Source organism: Harpia harpyja, chromosome 7 (assembly GCF_026419915.1).
Source record: "Harpia harpyja isolate bHarHar1 chromosome 7, bHarHar1 primary haplotype, whole genome shotgun sequence".
Taxonomy (NCBI): Eukaryota; Metazoa; Chordata; class Aves; order Accipitriformes; family Accipitridae; genus Harpia; species Harpia harpyja.
In genome coordinates this window covers 2,380,596-2,406,604 of record NC_068946.1, presented here as the reverse complement: position 1 = coordinate 2,406,604, position 26,009 = coordinate 2,380,596, and the positions used below count along the sequence as shown (strand labels likewise).

The following is a 26,009-nucleotide window of genomic DNA, read 5'->3' as shown; positions in this document are numbered from 1 at the left end:
AGGGAGTTAAATGTGTACATTTAAATTCACAGAACTTATGTACGCTAAGACTAATTCATTCTTTCAAGCAACCACCTTGTGGCACTGAGAAATCAATGGCAAGCAGTGATTCTCAGGAAGGGCTGCACGCACATCAATGAAATGCCTAACTGTGGGCTCTAACAGGTTCTCATTACCATACCCAAATAAGTGTCTTTTCAGACCTTTAAGAGAACTAAGAGAGAAACTGTTAAGAAAATAAAGTTACTGTAGACAGTTTAGATACTAAATTTACATATTGTTGCTAATGAAAAATTATTTCTCCTTAGATGACTAACTTACATGAGTCCAAAACCTAGTATTTCTTTCTTCATGTCATATGTGGAGAAGTCAGGCTTCTTTGCTTTTGAAATACAGTAATTACTACAGCGATGGATTCACATAAAATTCCAGATAAAATGATCAAAATTACAATACATATCTATAGGCTAAAAGAAGCAGAAACTGCTAGCTGAAATGCAGGCCAGATAAGAACAAAACTAAATAACAGAATAGAGGAGAAACCTAATTATAGCTGCAATTTCCCTTTGCCCCCACCCAGGAGAACATATGAAATGCCAGATTTAAAATAATCTGATTCGCAGAAATTCTTTATTTATCACTGCCTGCAGGAAAGAGGGGGTAGAGTCAAAACCTTTTTTCAGCAGAATATTTGTCTGTAGTGGAAATTACTAACAAGTCTTCAAAGAATTCTTTGATGATCCTCAGGCTACCTCTATTGATGATGTCAAGAGTTTTAGCACTAAGGGCTTCAGTGGAGAAGTAGGAAACATGGATTGGAAGCAGGCTTTGAAGTTAGCTCAGAGAAGCTGACAGAAAATAGAAAATAAATCATGTTAAGGCTTGAACATGCAAACACAGATGTCAAAGGTAAAACTCCTATTGACTTCAAACATGAGCAGAATCAGGTCCTCAACAATGAATCAAAAATATAAATAGATTGTTCTGAGTCTTCAAGATTTAAAAAAAAAAAAAAAAAAAAAAAAAGGCACCTGATAGTGCATTGTTTAATACAGAAGATTCTCTCTGGTCAGCTGTCCAGAGTATTCCCTAATATGATTAGAAAGCAAGTATTCAGGGTTGGGGGTTTTTGTTTTGTTTTTAAACATACTTAACTTGCTGCTGCTTCCAGTAATGGACACGATCATCTAAGAACATAATCTTAGTTCCAATATCAAAACCTTACTTGAGTAAGGAGAAAAAAGAAAAAAAAAAAAAAAAAATCATTCTTGCCCCCCCTGAAAAAATGTTTTGCGCTTTTTCACTGAAAACGCTGCTAACATGCATGTGACTGACCTATTACATTTTCTTTTAAGATACTCACTGTCTTGGAAATACAAGTGGCAAGTCAGTTGTTATGGTAACTATTCTTCTTTTTTTCTTTTTAAACTAACATATGTCAGCCTGCGTGTCACCTGATGCTGTTCCTGAAATAAGTTACACATTCATTTTTGTCAAATAGTCTAAAAAGGGGCACCCTGCTTTAGCAACTATAAAATTGCTCCAAATCCTTACATTGTCACATGTCCAACTACATATGAAAAAATGCAGGTTTGGTTTGGCCTTCCTGCAGGCTCCAAAGCTAAATCATCATCATATCTACCCTTTTGGTAAGTTTCGATGTACAAATTCCTGTAAAAGACAATCTCTCATTACATAAACTTTCTCACTATTGATGAATCTAAAACTTCAATTAATCAAATTGAGTACTGCCAATTAAAGGACAATCTCAAAACATTTATGCTCAAGTTATTTCTGTTACAGATTAACACGTATTCTCCTGAATTATCAAGGCCATAAAGAAAACTTTAACATTATTAAAACCAAAACATTTTAAACACGGAATGGCACAAAATAAGTTTTCCCCCCTCAGACTATTTAGTTACATGCACCATTTTAATCCATTGAAACATTTATTATGTGATTAAATTTATGCATACAGCCAATTTTTTGTTAGCTTGGAGCTATGACATTATGATGTGAAGAGTAGCTCTTTTTTGTTCCCTTTTTTGTTAAACAAACTGTCTACAATTCCATGAGCTCAAATCTTGGAAACCCAGTCTTGTTTGTCTTCTACCCTGCTTACCCAGTAATTTTAATGTAGGTCTGCCTGAACTACAATCTTTCAGCTTAAATGACTGCCTAAAATTATCGGTTACTACTTCACCTAGATGTGTCTTGTTCCTCATTCAAATCCAATGTTATCAATTGAACATGCACAATGGTAAAATAAGAAGGGAATCCATTCATCCATAATGAACATTCAAAAAAGTATCTCAATTAGCTATACTTTTACTGGAACTCAGTGGAGTTAGCGGGTGAAGGAAGAAAAAGTATCAAATAGTGATAAGTTTGAATTAGATGGCAGAATACTTAAGGCTAAGCACTTGCAACCTAAAAACAGTAGGAGGCAAAACTTGAGCTTTTTACAGCTCCAATCTTCTAAACAATGAACCAGCGATATGTTTGAGTTGGCTTAATACAAAAGCTCCGTACATTCCTAGCCCTGGTTTCAATTGAAAGCTTGTTACTCAGTCTTGTAAATTCCCCTAAATTTAAGACATGTAGCACAATAACATTCTTCGATGCAAAAATATGAAAAATATTTTAGCTGATGCAGCAGAAACGTGATGATATGAAGCAAATGTAAAACAGAGGGATTACAACAATCTGGACAACTAGCAGCATTATGTCACTGATATCAGTGCCTAGAAATTTCTTTCTTTATTACACTGTGTTGTCTTGCAATAACATGAAGAATATGGAGGAGAAAATCTCAACACGCACGCATTGCTTCCATTAGTGTAGCAAACTGAAATAACCAAGATAACATTGCTACTCAAAGTCTATTTAGTAATGTATCTAATCCTACTTTAAGCAGTCATTATTGCATTTTCTAAACAGAGTCTTGGAAAATATTTAATACTGAAACAAAAAAATGTTGTAAAAATACATCACTAGTAGCAAGAAAAAAAACCCCCAGACCCCAAAGAGCTGCACTGATACCAAGCTTACTTGCTTGGCCGACACCATGAAACTACTAGAAATTAATTTGTAAGCGTTAAGATATATGTTATTAAACAGTGACTAAAGAGGCTTTCCAGTCAAATTACATCTAATACATCTTTCATGGGCATGGATCTCATTACCTAATTGAAATATGGAAAAACATCCATATTTAAACAATAGCTACATATATGTTATTACTAAATGTATTGGCTTTGTGTGGCAAGGTTTTGGTAGCAGGGGGGTTACAGGGGTGGCTTCTGTAAGAAGCTGCTGGAAGCTTCCCCCGTGTTTGAGAGCGCCCATACCAGCCGGCTCTAAGACGGACCCGCCGCTGGCCAAGGCCAAGCCAATCAGCGATAGCGGTAACGCCTCTGCGATAACATTTTTAAGAAGGAAAAAAAGTTGGGACAGACGGAAACGGCAGTTGGAGAGAGGAGTGAGAACATGTAAGAGAAACAACCCTGCAGACACCAAGGTCAGTGAAGAAGGAGGGGGAGGAGATGCTCCAGGCGCTGGAGCAGAGATTCCCCTGCAGCCCGTGGTGAAGACCATGGTGAGGTAGGCTGTCCCCCTGCAGCCCATGGAGGTCCACAGTGGAGCAGATCTCCACCTGCAGCCCGTGGAGGACCCCACGCCGGAGCAGGTGGGTTCCCGAAGGAGGCTGTGACCCCGTGGGAACCCCGCGCTGGAGCACGCTCCTGGCAGGACCTGCGGATCTGTGGAGAGAGGAGCCCACGGAGCAGGTTTTCTGGCAGGACTTGTGACCCCGTGGGGGACCCACGCTGGAGCAGTGTGCTCCTGAAGGACTGCACACCGTGGAAAGGACCCATGCTGGAGCAGTTTGTGAAGAACTGCAGCCCGTGGGAAGGACCCACGTTGGAGAAGTTTGTGGAGGACTGTCTCCCGTGGGTGGGACCCCACGCTGGAGCAGGGGAAGAATGTGATGAGTCCTCCCCCTAAGGAGGATGAAGCGGCAGAAAATAATGTGTGATGAACTGACTGTAAACCCCATTCCCCGTCCCCCTGTGCCGCTGGGGAGGTTGGTAGAGAATCCGGGACTGAAGTTGTGCTCGGGAAGAAGGGAGGGGTGGAGGGAAGGTGTTCTGAGATTTGATTTTATTTCTCATTACCCTGCTCTGGTTGATTTGTAATAAATTGAGTCAGTTTTCCCCAAGCTGAGTCTATTTTGCCCGTGACAGTAATTGGCGAGTGATCTTTCCTGTCCTTATCTCGACCCACAAGCTCTTTGTTATATTTTCTCTCCCCTGTCCAGCTGAGGAGGGGGAGTGATAGAACAGCTTTGGTGGGCACCTGGCGTCCAGCCAGGGTCAACCCATCACACTAAACAACAAAATGTCTTGGAACTCTTTCACTGACAGTTCATCAATACTGGATAAAAACTGGATGATTCTCCATCATTGCATGATTATATCCATACTATAGGCAGTGATGCATAAAAGCCTGAAGGATCTCATCATTTACCCATCGGCAGAAGTTACTCCAAAGGTATTTTGAGCGTTAGCCAACATTTCTCTCCAAAAGCAGAGATGAGAAGAATCAGAAGAAAAATCAGTAGAGCAATGGCCAGAGAAAAGAATCTTTCAATAGCTGTTCAAGTGTTCTTCATTCTTCTTTTTTCCTTTTCTTTCTTCCCTCCTTCCTTTTTTCTAGTCCCCTAGGCATCTTTCCCCACTCTTTCTACCCTCTCTGCCTCACTTCACCTAACTTGCCTTCCAGTACCAATTATTCTAACGTCCCTGACAAAACACACAATTCGTTCACTAAAATCAATGATGATTAGTTAACTCTGAAAAGTCCCACTATTTGTCTGCCATGAACACTCAGAAAGACAATGCTATCTTACGAAGAAATCACTCTACACATGACCTCAACAGAACACTTAAAAACTCAATTTAAAAATTCAAAAATAAAAGCCTAATTCTTCAAAATCCCAGCACCGTAAAAAACAGTGCACTCTTAAATACAATTCAGACAACAGAGTAGCAGGGTCCTCACACTTTGCTGCAGCTGACATTTTCTAATCACTGAACCCCAAGGAAGAAAACATTTGTGGTTGAGGGATATTTAAGAATAGACTAGAATTCTGTGGTCCAAGAAGTCCTGCTGAAGGAATGGTCACATTAAGGGACAATCACAGACATGTTGCTTTGGGCAAACTTGACCTGTGAATAAGTCTAAAAATGAAAAATACCATGCCCCAAAGGTCCACATTTGCTTCCTCTGACCTCACATGCGATCAATAGCACCTGAGCTTATAATCCTTCTCCCTTTCATAGAAGACGGATTACTTAAATACATAATTATACAAAAGATTTCAAGTTTAAAAACACATGGAAATTAATCTGCATTGTCTTAGTAGAGAATACAGAGTACTACTACTACTACTACTATTCTCACTTAAAAACTGCAATTGGAATGAAGTATCTACCTGATCTGGATAAGGATTTTTGCCAAAGGATGACATCTGGAAATATTGTGCTGAACTCTACCTCCACTCTTTCCATTTTTGTGTCCCACAAAAGCAAGAACATTATTTTTATGTGTTAACCCAAGATCTGGTAATGAAATGCCCTTGGAATAAGCCAACCAAAAGGACGATGTATTTATTTAATACTGGTAATTTTGGGATATCTTTAATACTTCAGGTGTTAAGTAAGCATTTTCCATTTATTTTGGTTAGTTAAAAAACAACTGAATATGGACAAAATAGAACTGCATGAACTAGTAATTTTTTGCAAGTTACACATGCTAGTGTGAATGAAAATAAGGGTGGGACAGCGGAAGACAGAGATGGCTGGGATGAATGTGTGTGTGGCTGTTGCACAGTCACTTTGTTGTTCCATCTCTTCACAGGACAAAAGAATGTTTCAAAATTATGGAAAACGAAGCAATCATTCGTACATGTATTATTCCATCCTCCTAAAGGGCACAGCAAAATGCATCAATTAGCACATGTACATGTGCACATGCACACAAACTTGCATAGCCAAGTAGTGACACTGTAAGGCCAGAAAACTATGGTTGACTGCCTGTAATAACAGGATGCCTTGAATCCCCCAAAATATCTTTAGCTCAGTGAACTATGTAAAAGAATTACAGGTTTTTGTTTTGAAGTCCTAATATTTAAAGCAAAACACATTTTCTACGTTTTTTCTGCAATATCATCTTTCCAAAAACACTGAAATGTCTCCTCTAAAAGTGCTCTTTTTCTGTTGCAACATATGGTACCCCATCCAGAGAGTCACAAGATATTTTGTTTCTAATTGATTAAATTGCATGAGTCACAGACAGGATTTGCACATGGATTGCAAAAACAACTGCTTGTTTTTAGTGAATTTTGTGAAGTAACACATAGCTAGGACAGTTACCTTTGCAGTCCCAGCTACCAAGTCCTCAGCAACAAAAAGCTTCCTCAGAAGCATCAAATTTGAAACCTCAAATCAAAGTGACTGACTCTTGTGATTTTATTACATGGCCTGGAGTATTTTGTGGTTTTTTTCTTAATCCTCTCTGTTGCAATCAGGGGATCAAGGGAAGGTGTTATGTCTTCTAGTATTATGGATACAGAGTAAGACTTTGTCAATTCTGATGTTTCAAATCTCACAATATAAACAAACAGAACCCAAATTCACCACCCTTAGAATCTTAACAAGCCAAATCAGGTCATGGGTGTTTCTGAAGGAAAAGTGGTTTTTTGACTCTCAACTTCTCACTGCTTGGACTAGCAGTACTTGTTACTCCAGCACCAAAGTAATTCACAAGTTAAAGCTTGCTGGCTGTTCATTCACCAAGAATTGTAAATCAGACACGACAGGAAACAGAAGAATATTAAGTCAGGAAAAAATTAAAACTTTCTGCCTGCACCATCCGCTTGAATATTTTATACCAACGTAAAATGGCTTTTGCATGGACGTAAAAGCCTATATGGCTGAATATTTCTGATTTTTCCTGAAGCTAGCACTCCCACTGCTGCATTTATGGGACCCGTTCCACATGCCAAAGTTGTTACTAGGAGTATGTGAAGTACCAGCAGTATTTCTGAACATTAGTGAAGGGTATAAAATCTGGACTCCAGATTCAAATTTTAGGCCCTATTTCATTCTTGGTAAATGAATTAAGACTGCAGAAACTATTACTTGAACTCTTTTGATCTTACTGCACACGAGTGTTTGGCCTGATTAAAGTAACTGAGGAGAAAACCTAGGAGGGATAGATTTCTCTTATAAAGTGGAATCAATGTCAAAATTGTTTTGTTTCTATTTATTATGAGAAATTAAACACTCTGTGCTAAAAAGAAAATCACTTAAGAACTACCTGTTTATACTACAAAGGCAGTTTCTTACACTCTCAAGTTATTTTACTGCTATGCAAAGATACTTTTTCATTTTTCAGTTAACTAAAAGGCTGAGCAGTCAACTAATCCATTATCTTTACTTACCATGCTGGCTGCTCGAAGCATCTCCTGCTCCACATAGGGTGTCAGATCCAGATTCTGGCTCTATCTCCCTTAGGGACTGGTAAATCAGCCAGTGCAAATCCAGAATTGCTAATGACAGAAACAGTAGACTTCAGTTCCCAGTTTCCAGATGCAACATATGTCAAAAGATAGCTCACACACTCAAATCCAGTGAACGAAAATAGTTTTGACATTTTTGTTTGTGCTGCTAGGTTTTTAAACCTTAATTAAGACCAAATACAAGAATAAATTCACCATGACAGCCATTAGGTACTCAGTATATTAAATTTACAGCTGGGTATACAGCAGAAAACATACAGTAAGCATACTATTGAGAACTACCTCTCCAACAGCTTAAGTCTATTAGATTTTGCCAAACTGGAGATTCAGCTGACAAATGGGGATATATAATTCATTTAGGTTACTCCTTGTGTTTTCCAAGTTCGGTTGAAATGCTGCACAAACTTAAAGCAGCGACTTCCCCAATAAACAAAGAATCAAGTTTCACAGCTTCAAAGAAATATTTCACTGTAGATTCTATTTCATCTGGTACTGTACTTCAAATAATTACTGTTGAGTATTTACAATTCTGACATCAGCTATTATCCTTGACAGGGAAAAAAAGAAAATTGTTTCTATAGAAATATACAGAGAAACCAAATGCTGGGTGAGATTTTTGAAACAAATTTCAGTGAGATTTAAAGGTTCTTGGCTTCTTAGACATACTAACACATTCAGCAGTTTCTAGGGACTTTAGGGGATTTATCAATACTTCAGAAATTAATTATTAATTTAGGATCGCAAGCCAGTATTTAGAAGGATGATTTTTATGGTCCTATTTTTTTTGAAGGCAGAGCTTGCTGTATTTCCTTGATTATGAAATCCTTCCTTGAATAGTCAGAAGCCACCAGTTGGGGGCAGGGGAGGGCGGGAAACAACTTGCACTCTTTAAAGGCTGAATATTACATTATAAAAGTATATCTGACATTCACAAAAACACCTCAGCATCTAAAAACGGTATTTGCTACTATTTTTAGGGTGTAACACTTGCACATTTGCTGTAATTTATCAAGTTGGCAAACTAACTACCTGGTTTTAGATTACTGCATACACATATTAATCAAGGGAAATACATAATGAAATTGGCTCTTCCCCACAGTACATACACAGGAGTTAACTGTTTTCCTCTCAGTTTCTTAATTAACTCAAATGAGTTGGTAGCAGACCTTGATGGGATTTGGTGGTTTCTGATGCCGGCCCAGATCTCCAGACCACGACTAATCACAGCTGATCATCAAAAGAACAACAAGTCAATAATTAGTATGTCACATTCATATAGTAACTATCTTACTGTTACTGTGTCACTACATTACAAGTTCAGGTAAAGATTTTAAGTCAGAGTATAAAACACTCTTACTGTACTTCTTACTCAAAAAAGCAACAGAACTCTGTTTTGGCCAGCAGCATTAAATACAGGAAAGTAAATGCCTGATGACAACAACTAAGGGTAAAATTAAGAAGAATGTTAAAAATTATGACTCAAGTGAAAGAAAATCTCAACCAAATCAGAATCAATTGGATGGGATGATCCATTGTAACTTTATTTGTTGTATCTTCCATAACATCTGTGATGGGTTGACCTTGGCTGGGTGCCAGATGCCCATCCAACTGTGTTTTCACTTCCTCTCCACATGCTCTAACGTGGGGTCCTCCATGGGCTGCAGCGTGATCATCTCTTCCGCTGTAGTCCTCTTCACGGGCTGCACAGAAACACCTGCTCCACCATGGTTTCTTGCAAAACTTCTACAGGCTGCAGGAGAAGTATCTGCTTTGACACCTGGTGAACCTCCTCCTTCTCTCACCTTGGTCTCCACAGGATTGTTTCTCACACTTTTCTTCCCCTCACTCCTCACTGTTGTGTGTGTTTTACCCTTTCTGAAATAAGTTTTCACAGAGGTGCCACAGCTTTGCTGACGGGCACAGCTTTGGCCAGCAGCAGGTCCGTTGCAGAGCCAGCTGGAACCAGCAGTGTCCAGCACAGGGCAGCCCCTGGCCTCTTCTGACAGAGGCCACCCATGCAGCCTCCCCATTATTTTTTTTTTTTCCCATAATTTTATGTTGCTTATTTAAGAATGGATTCAGAACAGCAGGTTCTTGCATTAAGCAGCTGTAAAATTTCTTCTCTCTTTGTTGTTTCAGGGAACAAGAGAAAGTGAAGGAAATAATTATGACCTTGACTCTCTCCTGGTGTAACTACTGTAAAATTTAAAGCACTCGTAAGTTCCAGGTAAAGTAACACAAACGCAGCTCAACAACTAAATAGTTCACTTAAGTAAAAATCACTTGAAGCTTTGGTAGATAAACTTGTTGCAAAGTTCCAACAGAAAGCTAGCAAAAACGTACAGCTAAAATGCTGCCCAAGACATCCAGAGTCTCCAGTCCTTGTGAAGGTGAATGCCTCGCGAAGACAGAGCAAACAATATCAACTATACCTGGCTTGGACAATCATGACATTAAAGCGAACCTGTCTTCCCAGAAGGATGGAAAGAAGGTATCATTCCTTTTAATGAAGGCAGTTACTTCACAAAAGCCAAGCTATCATTCTGCCTGAAATACTTATCTAGACATTTACTTTAAATTGAAGTCCTGTGAATAACCTTGACTGCCACAAAAATGCAGTTTAAAAGGATTTAAAAAACAATTAAGTTTTAGCGATAAACAGGAATATCATGCTTTCTTAATACAGAATGTAAATGATTGCACTGCTGAGAAAAGGGAAAATTAAGTCTTCTAAGTATCCAATGAACAGGAGCGGCACAAATTTTCTCTCTTCAAATATATCCTTATAGTAATCTGAAGAGAATACTTCCATGATTGTGTAACAATTTCTTCAAGACCTATTCAATTCCTTATTGTTCAGCTTACAGTGCCAGAAGAAAGGGCCTGTTAAAGTTAACATCTGCTAACTAATCATGAAGCAAACCATCACAACATTTTATAGGGTTTGAACATAGCTATGAATTTTGATTACTATCAACTTTGACTGAATTAAAGAAGCACTTTACCGTGACACTTATGAAACCTACAAAAACTTACTCCTTTATAGGAAACGCTTCTAAAAATAAACATTTTCATTCTGGGTTCAGAAAATATGACCTAGCATTACAAGTATGTCTAATATTAAAGATAGAAATCAATCAATCGGGGGAATTATATTCTTCTGATTTTTTGATTTAAGTATTTCATTTTTAGAGCGTTAACATCCTACAGTAGAGCTTCTGACATGCAAATATTCCTAAGACGGGCTGCTGCACAGATCTGTTCTTCTGAGTTCCATTCCATACGTTTTGCTGCTTGATACCAAGAGTACATGCATATATGCTGTATTTCAAGTTCTTTGGATCATTTCCTTTGAGGTGATACATTCATATCCGAGTGAGGCAACACAAAAATTTACTTACAAGCATCTCTTGACCAGCTGCACTCAAGTTGGAACTATGATATTCTGTGTAAACAGTCCCCTCATGCAGAAGTCAATTGGATTAGAAAAGCTTTCTATTAAGCCATTGAGTCTGTATCTTTGCATTACGATAGGATTAATTTCTGCTCTGTGCTTAAATTATAACCTGCTGAGCAATTCTTTACTATTTCTAATGACATAATTTAAACTAACTGGGATCACTCTCATACACATGCATACCGTGCACGCATACACAGAGTTTGTTTCTTTTGCTATCTTTCCAACTTTTTAATTCCAAAGTGCTTTCACTTTAAAATTAAAAATCCACATTATTAAACCTAAAAAACTCTCCCTCATTGCAAGAATGAAAATCCATTACAAGAACATTTGATACCTCAGTGTAGTTGTGCATTTAATTTGAACAAACAGCTCACTCCCTTCAGGAAAGGTCTCAGTCAAATAGCTATCCCCCTTGCTCCAGAGAACTACGCATTCTAGGAGAGCCAAGTGCTTAGAGGATGCTAAACACTATAGTCAAATCATATTAATCAAAAGAGGGACAACCAAAGCATTATATCAAAGACTTGTTAATAACTGGAGAGCATAATGAATGTACGTACCAGCAGGGTAGCCATTGATCCACAGTCCATCACAGATGTCACCAGAACAATTAACTATAGCACCCCGTTCATCGAATACGTCATTTCTCCACTGCCCCTTTAAACAGAAATACACATGGATTTTAAATTTCAACACCACCACAGCTAAATTATAAAGAAGGGATTATTTCAGCCAATTTTCAATAGCAAAGTGGGTGGTCCTCAAGGCTTTTTATAAATACCCTTCCAACATTTGTGTGAAAAGTTGAATAGGAGACCACACAACCACCAAGGATTATGTGGCACTCCTCTAAAGGGGAAAGGGGGGAGAATCAAACATTTCTTGCCCAAGGTTTGTTACTGTGGGATACTATTATGTGAGGTCCTTCAGTTCATATATTACATCGCATTAAATTACATGGCAAGAATGAATAACTGCTTTGTCACATACAGAATCACACATTATTTTGCTTTTTAAAGATTGTGAAAAGTGAAATAGTGTACCAAACTCAATTCCAAAAAGCTTCAGTTATTTAAATTTGGACTGCATTTCACTCGAGATACACGCTTTACATAAAAGTTTAAAGATTCCTAAGGCTGCAAAGCTACATACCACAGAAGCTTAGGTATGAGCCAATTAAAGTTTCTAGCAACATTAAACGTCCATACGTAATCGTGCAATTTAGAATTACATCATGATGTATACGTAGTTTTTCTAGTGTACCCTCTCCTCCTCAATATAGTATAATCTTGAGATTATTAGGTCATGGCCACTATTTTACTAACATTAACTGATAGCATAGTCAGCCGATTCCTCTTTGTGGTCCTATACTAGGGGAGGATAGGAAAGTTTGTCAGACATTTCACAGGTATTTGCTGACAGGGAAGGTCACAATCAGGAATACTGGTTTCAGTTTCAGATACGAGAAAAGTATAGTACTGTGTTGACGCGGAAGTCACGGACACTGCACACAATCAATATGATCAAGCAGATGCCACTTTATTGCCAAGATAGCTCGGTTTATATATTCATTCTAGTTACTGTTCACGCATAAGCAAATTAGAGATTGGTTAGCATGAGCTGTCCACGCGCCTAGTTACACCTAATGATTGGTTATAACAACACTGCACATGCATATAAACATAAGGCATAATTGGTTGTATTAACTAAAACATGCGAAACTTGTCTCAGTCTAATTGGTCAAGATAAGCTGTGGAATTGAGGTTCTTTGCCAAGTTCCCTTTATCATGGAATGCGCACCTGTGTTCTTCTAATTGGTATCTTTCTTTTTTTGTCTTCTTGTTTATTCTGTTCAAGGCCTTCTAAAGGCATCTGGAATGCTCTTACTACCGTTAGCTAAATATGTATACACAAGCAAAGCGTCCTTGAAGCCTGCTGCCTACAAAACATCCTTGGCTCACAAATTGATCAATTCCATCGAGTCTGGATTGTTCACTGTGTGCCCATTACTTTCCAAGTATCCCACAAATCCCTCTTTTTGTTTTTGAACAATCCAGACTTTAGCCATTGCATTCTGTACCATCCTTCCTAAACAACTGAGTATACAAGGGATAATTAATAACAAGACTACCAATACTAACAAAACAATTCCCAACATTTTTAGCAGATCTCTTATCCATCCCATAATTCCCCAATGGGTAAACAGCCCGTCTAACCATCCCAAACCATCACTAACCTGCAGTTTTTGAACTTGGTCCTTCATTATTTGTATAGCTTTATGGACTGATTCAGAGTGATCAGATAAATTCATACAACACATTCCATCTAAATCTTCACAACCATGACCATGTGCTAGCAATAGAAAATCAATAGCAGCTCGATTCTGCAACATTGCATGCCATCTTGCATTGCAAACTCAGCCCAGCAATCGATAGGTGCCAGCTTTACATGGGCGTCCCCACGGAGGCAACGATGGCTTTGCCGTACACCAGTCCGATGCTCTTCGGGAAATCCCGGTATTTATACATTTGCAGAGGAACAGATTTCAGCACACGTGGCCAGCAGGTGCCAAAATCCGCCTCGGTTGCAACATGGGGAGCCTATGACGCATGCGCTCGCTGGCCAGGCACGCTGCACGAGTCATAGCCATCCTGTCTACTGGTTCATGGGTTTTGTGATGCGGTTGCAATGCACCGAGAATCTTGACCTATCATGTCGGTCAAGGTGACCTACAAAATCTATGAACACAATTAATTAAACACAGTAAAAGCAACATTATACCTAATAAAATATACAAGAATAAAAGAAACCCCGATTTTTAACAAAGATACAAACCAACTCCTAAGTCCCCATCCCGCAGCTAAATGCTCTAAGCTGAAATGACAGCTTTCTTAATTGCATTAAAGCTCTTGCAGCCCCTTCTTGCCTCTGCAGTTCTGTTATCTTGTTTATTAATTGCTCCACTGTCCAAGTTCCTCATGTCCGTTTACACTGCAGCTGTCACGTACTCCGGCCCACTCATGCTAACTGCGGCCTACTTATGCTAACTCTAAATAATCAGGCTCAAAGAAATGTCCCCCATTTTCCATGAAATCTCCCACAGTACTGTATATTGTAGCATGCACTTTTATTCCAAGATACATGTAAAAATATCATAGAGCTGTCACTGAAAATTAGTCTGAATTGTTCCCATATTATTGGAAGAGTATAGAGTTGAAACCGATATGGAAATCATCAGACAACGGTCAAAGTACAGTCAAAAGTCCGGGTATGGGAAGTAAAACAACTCAGTAACAAATGTCACCGTTTTACACAGTACTAAATCATGTTTAGCTATCAGACAACATTCTTCCAATGTTAGAGTACATAAGGAACTAGAGAATAAGAATATCTAAAATCTGAAGTGATCATTCTTCTATTAAGTTGGATATCTGGCTTTTTGTGTGATAACAGCAGAGGTACCAAATAAAGTGCTACTATATAATTCTAAAATGTGTGTGAACCCAGTTGAAACTCCAGATGGATTTAGCGGCTAAAGTTCTAGCACTTTGTTTACACTGTTAGCAATTACAGATGTAAGCTAGAAGATAAAAGCAAAGACAAAGCAGTTCTTTGGAAATATGCTTCTGATACTACTTGCTTTGGTCTATTTCTTCCATGCTTTGGTCTCTTCCTTCCTTCACTTTAAAGCATATGATGCTATCTTCAGCCATTATCCCAATGAGAGCAGTACTGCTGCTAACAAACATACACAAGCTTCAAGCTCCACTGGCATTTTCACAATCTTCTCTCCCTAGTGGAAGAGACCTTTAAAACAGTAGTCAGCTAGTAATACTCCTGAATGTACATAACAACTGGAAGAAGGTCTAGAAAAAACTCACTATAACTGGAATTGTATCTAAATTATGTACTGAAATCATAGGGGCCTTCATCTTGCATCACTGTATGTAAACATGCAGTAGGATTCAGCCGTGTACTGCTCTAGGGAAGGAAAAATGACAGGGGAGTATAAAATATGCAACCTTTCTCAGCGGGTCCTTATTGCTACCTGTAAAGGCACTGTGCTTGCTTTCAATCTATTCTGATGACTGCCTACTATTAATGTCACTCATTCTCGTAAGTAATTAAGCCACCTCTTTCTTAGATGTGCCTTTGTCTCTCTCTGGCACATTTCCTTGTCTAATCCTCTTTTCCAGATGGCATAAGGACGAGAGATAAGTGTTGCTAAAAGTTGCTTAGCAATGCAACACATGCAAGGTTTGGAAATGCTGACGTCCACATAAGCACTATCTATACATCACACATTTATGCAGAGAAACAAAGGCGTGAACAACCAGAGTGACATAGGGGCCTCCAGAAAAAGAGCTACCAGTTAGTACACAAACAAAGGGGAGCAGGAAATGGAGAAAAATAAAAAGCTACAAGCTTCCAGTGATGGGCTGTATTATGCTGTGGGGTTTTTTTTGTTTGTGTTTGGTTTTGTTTTTAAACTAGAACAGGAAATTCTGCTTTAAACAAAACAAAATCCTTGAGTTTTAGTAAGGTCCTGTATTTTCTGTGATTCAGAGACAATGCAGTAGACACAAAGACATTGCAATCTACTAACAGAGACCAAAACAGAAATAAAGAAGCTAATGAAGAACAGTAACTGATAAAGGCAAAGTTGTTTATCATCAGCTAGGTATCAACCACAGAAATTGTCCTATCCTGAGAATCAGTAATACAGAATTTATTCTGGTAACTGCACAATATAATTGTTGATTGTTTCTGAAGTACATGTGTTTATATGGAATTTATTTAAACCCCAATTAAATGCTATGGGTAATAAATAAGAACATTTAGTACAGGAACAGTAATAATTTCACAAGGTCATATTATCATATTAATTCATTTCTGCAACAGCTTACTTAAAACAGGTTAGCATGACTCATTTTGTGTTTAAAAAAAGTGAGACGTTAGGAATTTATTCATCATGGGTGAAAACTTTGAAACAACTAGTTCTAAGAAAACAACTAAACAGTAGTAAATTAACTACAGAAATTCACATGTTGCTTTACTCGGGGGAGCCTCTTACTAAGCAAGATGGATAGCTTTGATGGATATACATTTTGTCAGTTTTTCTTCAGGAATTAACAACATTTTTAATGTTAGTTACTCCCAACATTGTGTAGCAGGGCAAGGTGTTCAAAGACACCTGTTCATGAATCTAGAAAAAGATGTTGTAAATGGGTCAGAAGCACTCACCACTTCTTTTTTATTTCAGGGAGCGATTTCCAGTTAATTGATGAGGCTTCCATTTTTCAGTTAGTGGCTATTACGCTTATTATTGCAATTAATTGTGTTTATTTCAAATTCAAACTTGCCTGCCTCTAACAGTATATGATTTCCACATGCTCTGATTTGGGCTTTTATCAATTGTTTTCATTATTTGGCTTCAACCACTCAAACTTACTTGTATGGGCCTGATCTTAAATATCACGTTAAAATTACTTAACAGATTCGAGTAACAACTGAACCATGCTTTCCTTTTTAAAAATGTTTGCCATTACAGCATACAGCCTCAGCTGACATCAATTTAGACAAACACATCTGCATGTAAATACAGAGTTACTCCAGTATATCCTGACTACTTATCTGGCTGAATATGTTCAGGTAGTTCATGCTATATAGCCTGTTTTCAGAACTTGGGAGAATCTGCATCTATTCCAAGAACTATAGTCTCAAATGTAAATCAGTTTATGTCAAAAGACACACAAGGTTTTATTTCCTCCTCAAACTTCAAAGAGTTACTACACAACATTTCAGAAAGTTATTGACGCTCAAATAGTTTTAATAAAAGAAAATACACTGGCTTAATATCCATAAAAAACAACAACAACTTGTCAATGCTTTTGATCCTTTAACAGGGAAATAAATATAAAGTATTAATATAATTTTAAATCAAGACATATTAGAGAACAATGTTTAGCTGTCATTTTTTTATATAGGAATGTGTGTGATCTGACAGACTACCTTATTCTCAAATCAGCATGCACTTCAGAATAAGACCAAAACCTCAAACTCTGCAGGCAATTTAGCACCCATTTTAAATACAAGCTTCCTCCCCGATTAGTTTTTTCATGGGTTTATTTCTGGCCTGATAATTTTTACCAAAACCCTACTTTATCCTTCTCTGAAGGCCTTTCATTATCTGTCTTCTAAAGTGAAGGTAACAAGCGAAACCCTGATGATTTCTCTGTTAGGCTGAATCAGGGAAGTATTCAACAATGTTTCTCTCTAGCAAGACAGACTACTATAATAAAAGATTTTCAACAAATCCCCAGTGTAAGATATGTATATTATAGCAAAATCTACATAAACTACAGAAATAGTAGTTTGGTGGGGTTTTGGTTTTGTTTTGCTCCCCCCCCATTACTGGTCTTTATTCTTACATGAAGACTGCTAATTACATCTTCCCACTCTCTTCTTGTCACATCTTATTATCAAGCATCAGAACTACGTATCAGCTAAAGATCACTAAAAAACACTCAAAAAGGCAATTAAATTTACAGATTATGCATTCAGAAACATGTTCAGGCCACTTCCAGGCCACTACAGGGACATAGTAACTTCTAAATATTACTAGAGCTATGAGTGATGCAGTAGTCTGTGGTCCCATACACAAGCAATTAAAATAGAGCTTAACATTTACTAGCAGGGAGACTCATTCATGGTCTTTATATCAGCAATAGCTTTATATTTTTATATTGTATATCATTATATTGTAATTATAATCCTAATAAAGATTTGGGAAGATTTACTGTATCTTCAAATTTCGTATTATCCACTAGTATGCAGTGTAATTCTGAGCAATTGAAATTCCAGTAATTTAAATAATTTGCATCAGAACTGAAACTATGACTCTTCCAAACAGGTAACTCAAATGGATTCTGGGGGGGGGGGGGGGTGGGGGACAAAAGCCTGCAGGTGAAAAAGCCCATAAGGCTTGCCACCTGTTTAGTGTGGTTAACAGGTGTATCAAACAGCAGGCCTTCCTCTGGGAAAGAAGACAAACTGAACACAGCCAAAACACACAAAGAAGTAGCAACAGGGACAGAATGGAACACAGCATCTGCTTACCGGGACTTAAGCAGCAGCCAGAAATGAGAAATCACAGAAAGGAAATACTTTCATGAAGAAAATGAGTGTTTTACTTCATTAACCTCTGCAAACTTCATTTACATGTCATTGTTTTCTTTCATTCTCAAATGTGTGCACATACAAATGCACAAAAACCAGACAGGCCACCATAGCTCACTGGTGTGGTTTGGGTTTTTTGTTCTGTTTTTGTGGGGGTTTTTTGGTTTTTTTGTTTTTTTTTAAATCAGCAGCTGTCAGGGGCTTTGTTTTGTTACATGTTTCCTAGTGTTCAGTTATATTTTCTATCTTGCATCTCTCGACAACATTTTTACCCAACATGAAATCCGTTTTATGGTTAAGCAGTAAATAAATCAGAGTTGTTTGTTATTATTGGACTCTTCTGTTGATATAATTATTGCTTGTTTACTGGACATTTAATCGACCTGAATCTCTGAAGGTTCGCAGACTACAATATGCTATTAACTGACAGCATCCACTTACTAAAAATTTATCACTTGCAAAAGATTGATCCAAACACCTAGCCCTGACATTATTACAGTTCAAACTGAAGAGGAAAAATAAACAAATTCAACTTTCATGCCATTATTCAATCTATTCTATACCACACAGAAGTAATGCTAGAAGAATACCCTAAAGCTTGAAATATTTGCCCATGTTCTTTTTGTTCTAGCAGATGACTTCAGTATGTCCAAGGTACTATTTCAGTAAAGGAAAAAAAATTCTTATTTTTTCAAAATCCCTACAGTTACACACAGTTTATAAGCATAGAAGTATTTGCACAAAGTATGGGTACACTAACTGATTAGCCACAAACTTTGATATTCACTGAATCAAGATATCTGACCATACAAAAGAAACTTCAAAATCTCATGTGCAAAAGTTTATGTGGACAAAGCAGACAATTTACAGATCCTTAACTTGAGTTTCTTAGTAACTTGCCCTTTTTTGGGCACTGAACCAAGTCTTACCATTTGTGTTATGACTGGGTTTGCATCCCCTGCGCTGCCCATACATAATTCCACTAATTTGTTTTCACATATTTCCTGTTTACTTCCATATTACGTAGACTCATGTTTTGCTGGAACTGTGCCTTGATTTTTGTTGGACTTCAGTGTATACTGATCGATTACCCTATCTGTTGGGAATGTACTGGTATAAACTTAATAAATACTGTGCACACAAACCCAGTGGTTAATCACATAGTTTTTGCCAATTTTTCATTGACAACAACAGATCCTTAAAGCAGGTAGTAGATTCTACCAGCTACTTGTACTGTGTCAAAACTGGCTGCTGAAAAAACAGGCAGTATTGAAAATTTTATATCCATTAAGTTCCTGATTATTATTCTCAAAGTATATTACTGACAGCTTTATAATCTGAAATAAAAGAAGTGACCAGGCATACTATAGATTTTGTCAGAGAATGACAGAGCCATAGAAGACTTAAGATCTGAGACGGTGTTCAGGGCAGAAAGACAGAAAGGAGAATAATATTTATACTACCACCACTCAGGGGAATGGCTCTACAAGCAGCATGCTGAAAGAGATTAAAATTGTAGAAACACATGGCTAAATCATTCACCTGTAAGGTGTAGGTCACAGCTGTGTCTTAGACCCTTTCCAGAAGGCTGGCTAGCTCTTTCATAATTCTACAGTAACTGGTTAAAAAAAGAATTTTAACCTATTATTTTGCCTGAAAAAAAGTATTCATACGCTTTAATCTTTCTATGTTAAGTTATACAATTTGAAAGCAGTATATTCTGACTGAACACTTGCATTAAGTGGTTGTCTTTTGTTTTCTGCATAATATAAATACTAAATCAATCAACAAGATACTGTTGTCAGTACTGTCAGGATTATTTTTTTTTTTTTTCGGCCAAAGTATCTTGTCACTTTTGAGCACACATCCAGTGTAAACTTAAATACAGTACTAAACACACCCTACAGAGACAGGCCAATTACTGAACAAGTGTAAGCCTGAAGAATTTACTAATTCGGTCTCAAAACAGATGCTAGAGAGACACCCAGTGGTACAAAACTGTGTGTGCATACATGCGCACACAAATATATATATACATAAAATACCCTGTCTTCAATGTCTCAAGAAGTGAGAGGCTACTGTAACAACATCATTTTTGCTTAACAGTGTTTAGGTTATAATGAAACAAGTGCACAACAGCACTTGTACATGTTTTCATGTCATCTGTTTCTTTATCTAAAAAGTATTTATTATCTCGTCCTACTGATTTTAATTCCCAACTTTCTTATGTTCCTGGAAAAATACATAAAGATTTTTAAACTGTATTAAAAAATTAAGTTTACATTAACAGATTTAATGTATATTTAAAAGAAATCCGGGGGTGTTGACAGGTACAAAAAGAGAACCAAACCAAAAAACCAAACCCTTAACTGAAAAGCCAAGATACCTCCTTACATATATACCAATAGCAGACGGAACTGCAAGATAGCTAAGTGCTTTATGCTCCATTTTAACTACATAAACAGTATTCAGTAGAGTTTTGGTTGTGATTCCATTCCCATAGGGAAAAACCTCAGTTGGCTAAAGACACATAGTAAAGTTATATTGAATAGCATTCCCCTACCTTTTAGCTTCTCTGAACACGTACTTCTCCAAACTTCCACTAAACCTAGGGAGACTCCCTCTTTTCAACAAAGAAAACTGAATGAGGATCAAAGTCAGAAAGAAAAAGAGACTTAAATGATGAAATCAGTACTGGGTTTCTGAACTTCATTTCAACTGGGTAATGAAATAGTTTATGAAGTGCCTGTTCCAAACCTTACTATGTAAGCAACAATTAAAAGTTACTGTTTTCAAGTTCTAAAGTTACTTCCAAAGTATAAAATGCTGTTACTTCAGAGAATCTCTCTCTCTCTCCAAACACTTACCAGAGAAGTGATGTCAAATTAAATAATAATTAAAAAAAAATCCCAAGACAAGCACAGATTTGATGTCATTTCATTTCTCAAATTTTCAGTAATAAATTTCAAATTTTTTTTTAACCCTCAGACACTGTGATTGCAATGACAGAATCCTATTCTTGATTTGTCATGCAGTAATTCATTTACCTATGTTGTGGTTTAACCCCAGCCAGCAACTAAACACCACGCAGCCGCTCACTCACTCCCCCCCCCCACCCAGTGGGATGGGGGAGAAAATCGGGAAAAGAAGCAAAACCCGTGGGTTGAGATAAGAACGGTTTAATAGAACAGAAAAGAAGAAGCTAATAATGATAATGATAACACTAATAAAATGACAACAGCAATAATGAAAGGATTGGAATGTACAAATGATGCGCAGTGCAATTGCTCACCACCCACCGACCGACACCCAGCCAGTCCCCCCGAGCGGCGAATCCCTGCCCCCCCTTCCCTGTTCCTATACTAGATGGGACGTCCCATGGTATGGAATACCCCGTTGGCCAGTTTGGGTCAGGTGCCCTGGCTGTGTCCTGTGCCAACTTCTTGTGCCCCTCCAGCTTTCTTGCTGGCTGGGCATGAGAAGCTGAAAAATCCTTGACATTAGTCTAAACACTACTGAGCAACAGCTGAAGACATCAGTGTTATCAACATTCTTCGCATACTGAACTCAAAACATAGCACTGTACCAGCTACTAGGAAGACAGTTAACTCTATCCCAGCTGAAACCAGGACAACCTACCACAACCACATTTGGTCCTTAAGTCCCAGACATCAAGGTCGTCTCACTGAATTGCTGGAAGATAATCCACACCACATCTTATCCTGTTGTTTAGTTCACACCGAAAATATATTCCCTGATCCTTCTACCTTGATGTAGGTGGCAGTCAGTATGAGTATTTGTATGTGTTTATGCACATATACACATACATCTCCTCCCACCCCCAAACCATTATGTTTACTCCTGTTTTACAAATAAGGAATAATCCAAATAATAATCACAAGAAAACTCCAAAGTAGACTACATATCCGAGAAAAGTCAAACTGAAATTGAATCTAAATTCAACTACACAAAATACTATTAGGATATGTTAAAAAAAATCAAATTTGAAATCTCTTCATGTGTTACTCAATTAAAAGTGGGGACTGAATTTGTTAAATGAACTAACAGTACTAGTTCTAAACATAGACCATTTCTATTTATCTGCCTGAAGCATCCTCTACCATGATCCTTTCAGCTTTTCTGAACAAATCAGTACAGTTTCTCATAAGTCTTCTTCATATACCTGATAAACAGCACAAGGCAATATTTCATGACCTTGACACTTGTCTAGAATCCAGGCTCCTTCATAATTATCCTTATTCCTAAAACAGAGAAAAACAAATAGGAAATTCTTAAAGGAAAACCGATTTGGTGACCTGATACACCAGACTATCAGAGAAAGTGAGCCAGGAACAATAAGCCATGGCAGTCAAATCTAGTCCACACTCTTACAGTCCTTTCCCTGAATTTCAAGCGACCAGTGAAATGGCACAGTTCAGTTCTTTAAACACAACATTCCAACCTTTCATCAGGGAGAAAGAGAATGATACGCCCCTCAACAAGTTGGAAATTAAAATCTTGTTTATTCATTCATTCATTTTGAGCCTGATCACTTCTGATAAGTACTCAGCAACTTTTCGGTCAGAGCCTTCTGATTTTTTTCCGAATTACAGTTGGCTTAAATTAGCAGAAGGTTGTCTACCCTCAATAAAATCACAGTGATTGGTACCATGCACAGTAAACTCCAAACGTGAGGAAGAAAACCCACGCACATAGCTTTTATACAGGATGAATGTCTACAGTAAAATCAGAACAGGCAACTGATTGCATACACAGTGAAATTGCTGCTCCAAAGATCTTACTATTCAGTAGCACTGCAAGCACTAGCACCACTGAGTAACTTGACTTCAGTGGAAATACCCTAACGTGGAGCTTGACAAGGATATTAAATTGGTTACATTTCAGTCAATTAAGAAATTATTTACAAGCCTGAGTAACTGTACCTAAACTCTGTCTTAAATACATGCAAGATAACAACTGTTTTAGTCCTGCTAGACTGAAACTGAACAAAAACTATAGAAGTATTTCCTCAACTTTCAGGAGCCCTCAAATTCATTCCAATCGTTTCAAATGCTGTAGCCAATCAATTAGCAGATAGGCTGTTAAAGTATCAAATTCTCCTACGATGTAAGTGTTACAAATTCAGTCAACCAAACTGTCCCATCTCTGAATTTGGCCAAAGTACGGGAGTCCCAGAATTCACCTGTAACTTTTTTCATTTAAGCATATTTTTAAATGTATTTAACTCCTAAATACGAAAAAGTGACCAGAAGTAAGAGCTGGACATAAAGCTTCTCCCGATTAACAATTCGTTCTGTTTGAAAACTAATCAATTGTATAGTGGCAATTCATTGAGGCAACAGTTCCATTTCCCACGCTATGTTACCAAAGTATAATTGTGACAGTGCCAGTTGTTTTCTGAATCTTAACATCTTATCAGTACTGACTTTTCCCTCGTAGATTATAGCCAGTAACAACTTTTTTTCCACCTCTAAATTTTACTAAGTATTACTATTTCTAAATACATATTCAAACATTACTCAGTATTTTATGCTCTTATTTTTGAAACAAAAACTAATTCTCACAGATTCAGTCAACATAAAGCAGGAACAACAGCTTAGTTTCCTGGCTGTCAGTAGATCAAAGCTATCTTTGAAAAATGAAATAATTAAATAATCATATTTATGCAGCATAAACAGGTCTGTTCAGTCATGACAGAGTAAGTTTTAAACAAAACTTACTCAAAGACTCTAACTTACCTTCTCTCATTCCATAGAAGAGCTCTCCTTCGTATTTCCCACCATGTTTATATTACAAGACTTTGTGTCCCTGGAGCTTTCCAAACATAAACTGACCGGAATAAGTGTTCCCTTGAACCAAATATATGAGAAAGTTAAATACAGAAAGAAACAATAGATCTGTCAAACATGGTTTAATTTTTTTAGATATATTTAAGGTTCACCAATAAGTGATATTTTATTTATAGAGCACAAATAGAAGACATGCTAAAAGCCTAGAAGTTTAAAATTAACAACTACCTTTTTTTATTATTAATGCTGTCTAATGAAGACTATAAACATGCTCATTCAGTCTTTATTTTAAAACTAATGAATCATAATCCTTCTGGTCTTTAAAACTGACAGTGATGTGTTAAAAAGAAAAGATTCATAGCATGTTCTTTTATGGTTAAGGAATGTGTAAAAAAAGTACCTGAATTTCATAGTCACCTTAACAGCTTCTTGATGGCATGTACTCATTCAAATCTTTGTGTCAAAGCCTGACAAAACAGCTGCTTAGCACTAGAAGTACTGTACTGAGAATCTCCTGATCTATGTGTGATCTTAGAATGACAGATAACTATTTTTCTGCCAAGTATTTACCCAATTTATTTATGCAATACATTGTATTCCATGTGGTCACCCCTTCATTTTCTGTCAGGGGTTAGGCAGGTAGAGAAGTCACTGACTTACCTGTACAGGAATAAATGGAAACAAGAGAAATTCTTTTCTGGAGCAACTTACTAGGACAGATCTTTAATCAAAGAACTCCTTTCTGCTCAGGATGCTAGGACAGAGTGAGCTCACTGAAACGTTCCCTTGGTAAATCACGCACAAGATATCCCTTCCTAATGGATAGTTTATTCAAATTCTTTTAAATCCTTTAACATATTTGGCCTGATCTTGTGGAGCACTTCACATGAGCACAAGTCTGCATACATGTGCTTCTCTGAAGGACTGAGACTGTTATCAAAAAGTGATGATACATGTTTCTGGCTTCCACCATTGACACATTCGATTAACTTTCTGAGGTGACAGAAAGTTAACCCAGCCTAAACTGAGAGGCCAACAAGCAAACACAAAAACTACAACTCTTCAATAAACATCATGGAAGTCTGACAACATGGACTAAATCAGACTGGCTGCTCATCATATGTATTTATATATCAGAATTTAATGAGATAGGGATTTTTTTTTTTTTTTAAAGGTACATAAGTTACAGGCTCACCTGTTGATGCCCAGTATTGAAATCCATTCCCCATAATTTCTCCACTGACAAGCTTGCCCTCATAGTAACTTCCATCTTTAAAGAACAGCTTGTCCTGACCTAGAAAACAAAACAATACTTCCAACCCCTTTTAATAGGCAAATGTCCACCTGTTTTCAACTCACATCAAGAGTTGAAACTTTTTATTATTATTCCGCTTTATATGATTAAATTTATACCTATGTATTATTAGCACCTCCACATACTTTAGACTTTTAAGACTTACTAACTTAGCATTTAAACATTGACCCCAGCTGAAGGGATTTACAGAGCATATACATGGCAGAAATCCTAAATCCATCAAATCAGATTTTTCCCCATCGGCTCTAATAGAACAGAATGGCATCACAGTTATTAAAACTCTTGAAATCAAGGATCTGACTTTCACAGCAGTCTGTAAGCTCTAGAGCGATGCTAGTTTTACAGGTAATGATCATCATCTGTGTTGTGTAAAAAGGGGGATCTGTTTGCCTTCTTGGTCTGTCTTATAGCATACAAAGGCTTTAAAGACTACAAATTACCCTATTTTTCAAACAAACAAACAAACAAAAAGCTAGAAGGATTGTTGCAAGCCTAGCCTAATTCATCTATGTTCCTCAGGGCAGTGCCCTGAGTACACCCAAAAGGCTCCAATTCTTCAAACAAGACCCACCTGAGGCCTCTACACACCCCAGTGCCCATCGTGTTAAAAGAACACAACTGAAATTATTTAAACACTACAGAAAGACTAGATTGAAAACT

At 37.5% G+C, this 26,009-nt stretch overlaps 1 protein-coding gene across 13 annotated transcripts in view; it reads right to left on the bottom strand.

Annotated features, from left to right (window-relative positions):
• The window catches only part of LOC128143959 (uncharacterized), a 184,971-nt gene that overhangs the window by 157,450 nt on the left and 1,512 nt on the right, over nucleotides 1-26,009 (bottom strand). For 6 of the 13 annotated variants that reach the window (XM_052792092.1, XM_052792097.1, XM_052792091.1 and 3 more), the window contains exons 2-6: nucleotides 25,230-25,328; nucleotides 23,984-24,094; nucleotides 22,313-22,486; nucleotides 11,606-11,702; nucleotides 7,508-7,615 (exon numbers count right to left, since the gene is read on the bottom strand). In XM_052792092.1, the coding sequence (XP_052648052.1) occupies nucleotides 7,508-7,615; nucleotides 11,606-11,702; nucleotides 22,313-22,315 (208 nt within the window). In that variant the 5' untranslated portion in view covers nucleotides 22,316-22,486; nucleotides 23,984-24,094; nucleotides 25,230-25,328. Of the gene's footprint in view, nucleotides 1-7,507; nucleotides 7,616-8,691; nucleotides 8,813-11,605; nucleotides 11,703-21,863; nucleotides 21,918-22,312; nucleotides 22,487-23,983; nucleotides 24,095-25,229; nucleotides 25,329-26,009 lie in introns of all 13 variants that reach the window. The other 7 variants (XR_008235938.1, XR_008235943.1, XR_008235937.1 and 4 more) reach the window with 6 other exon arrangements.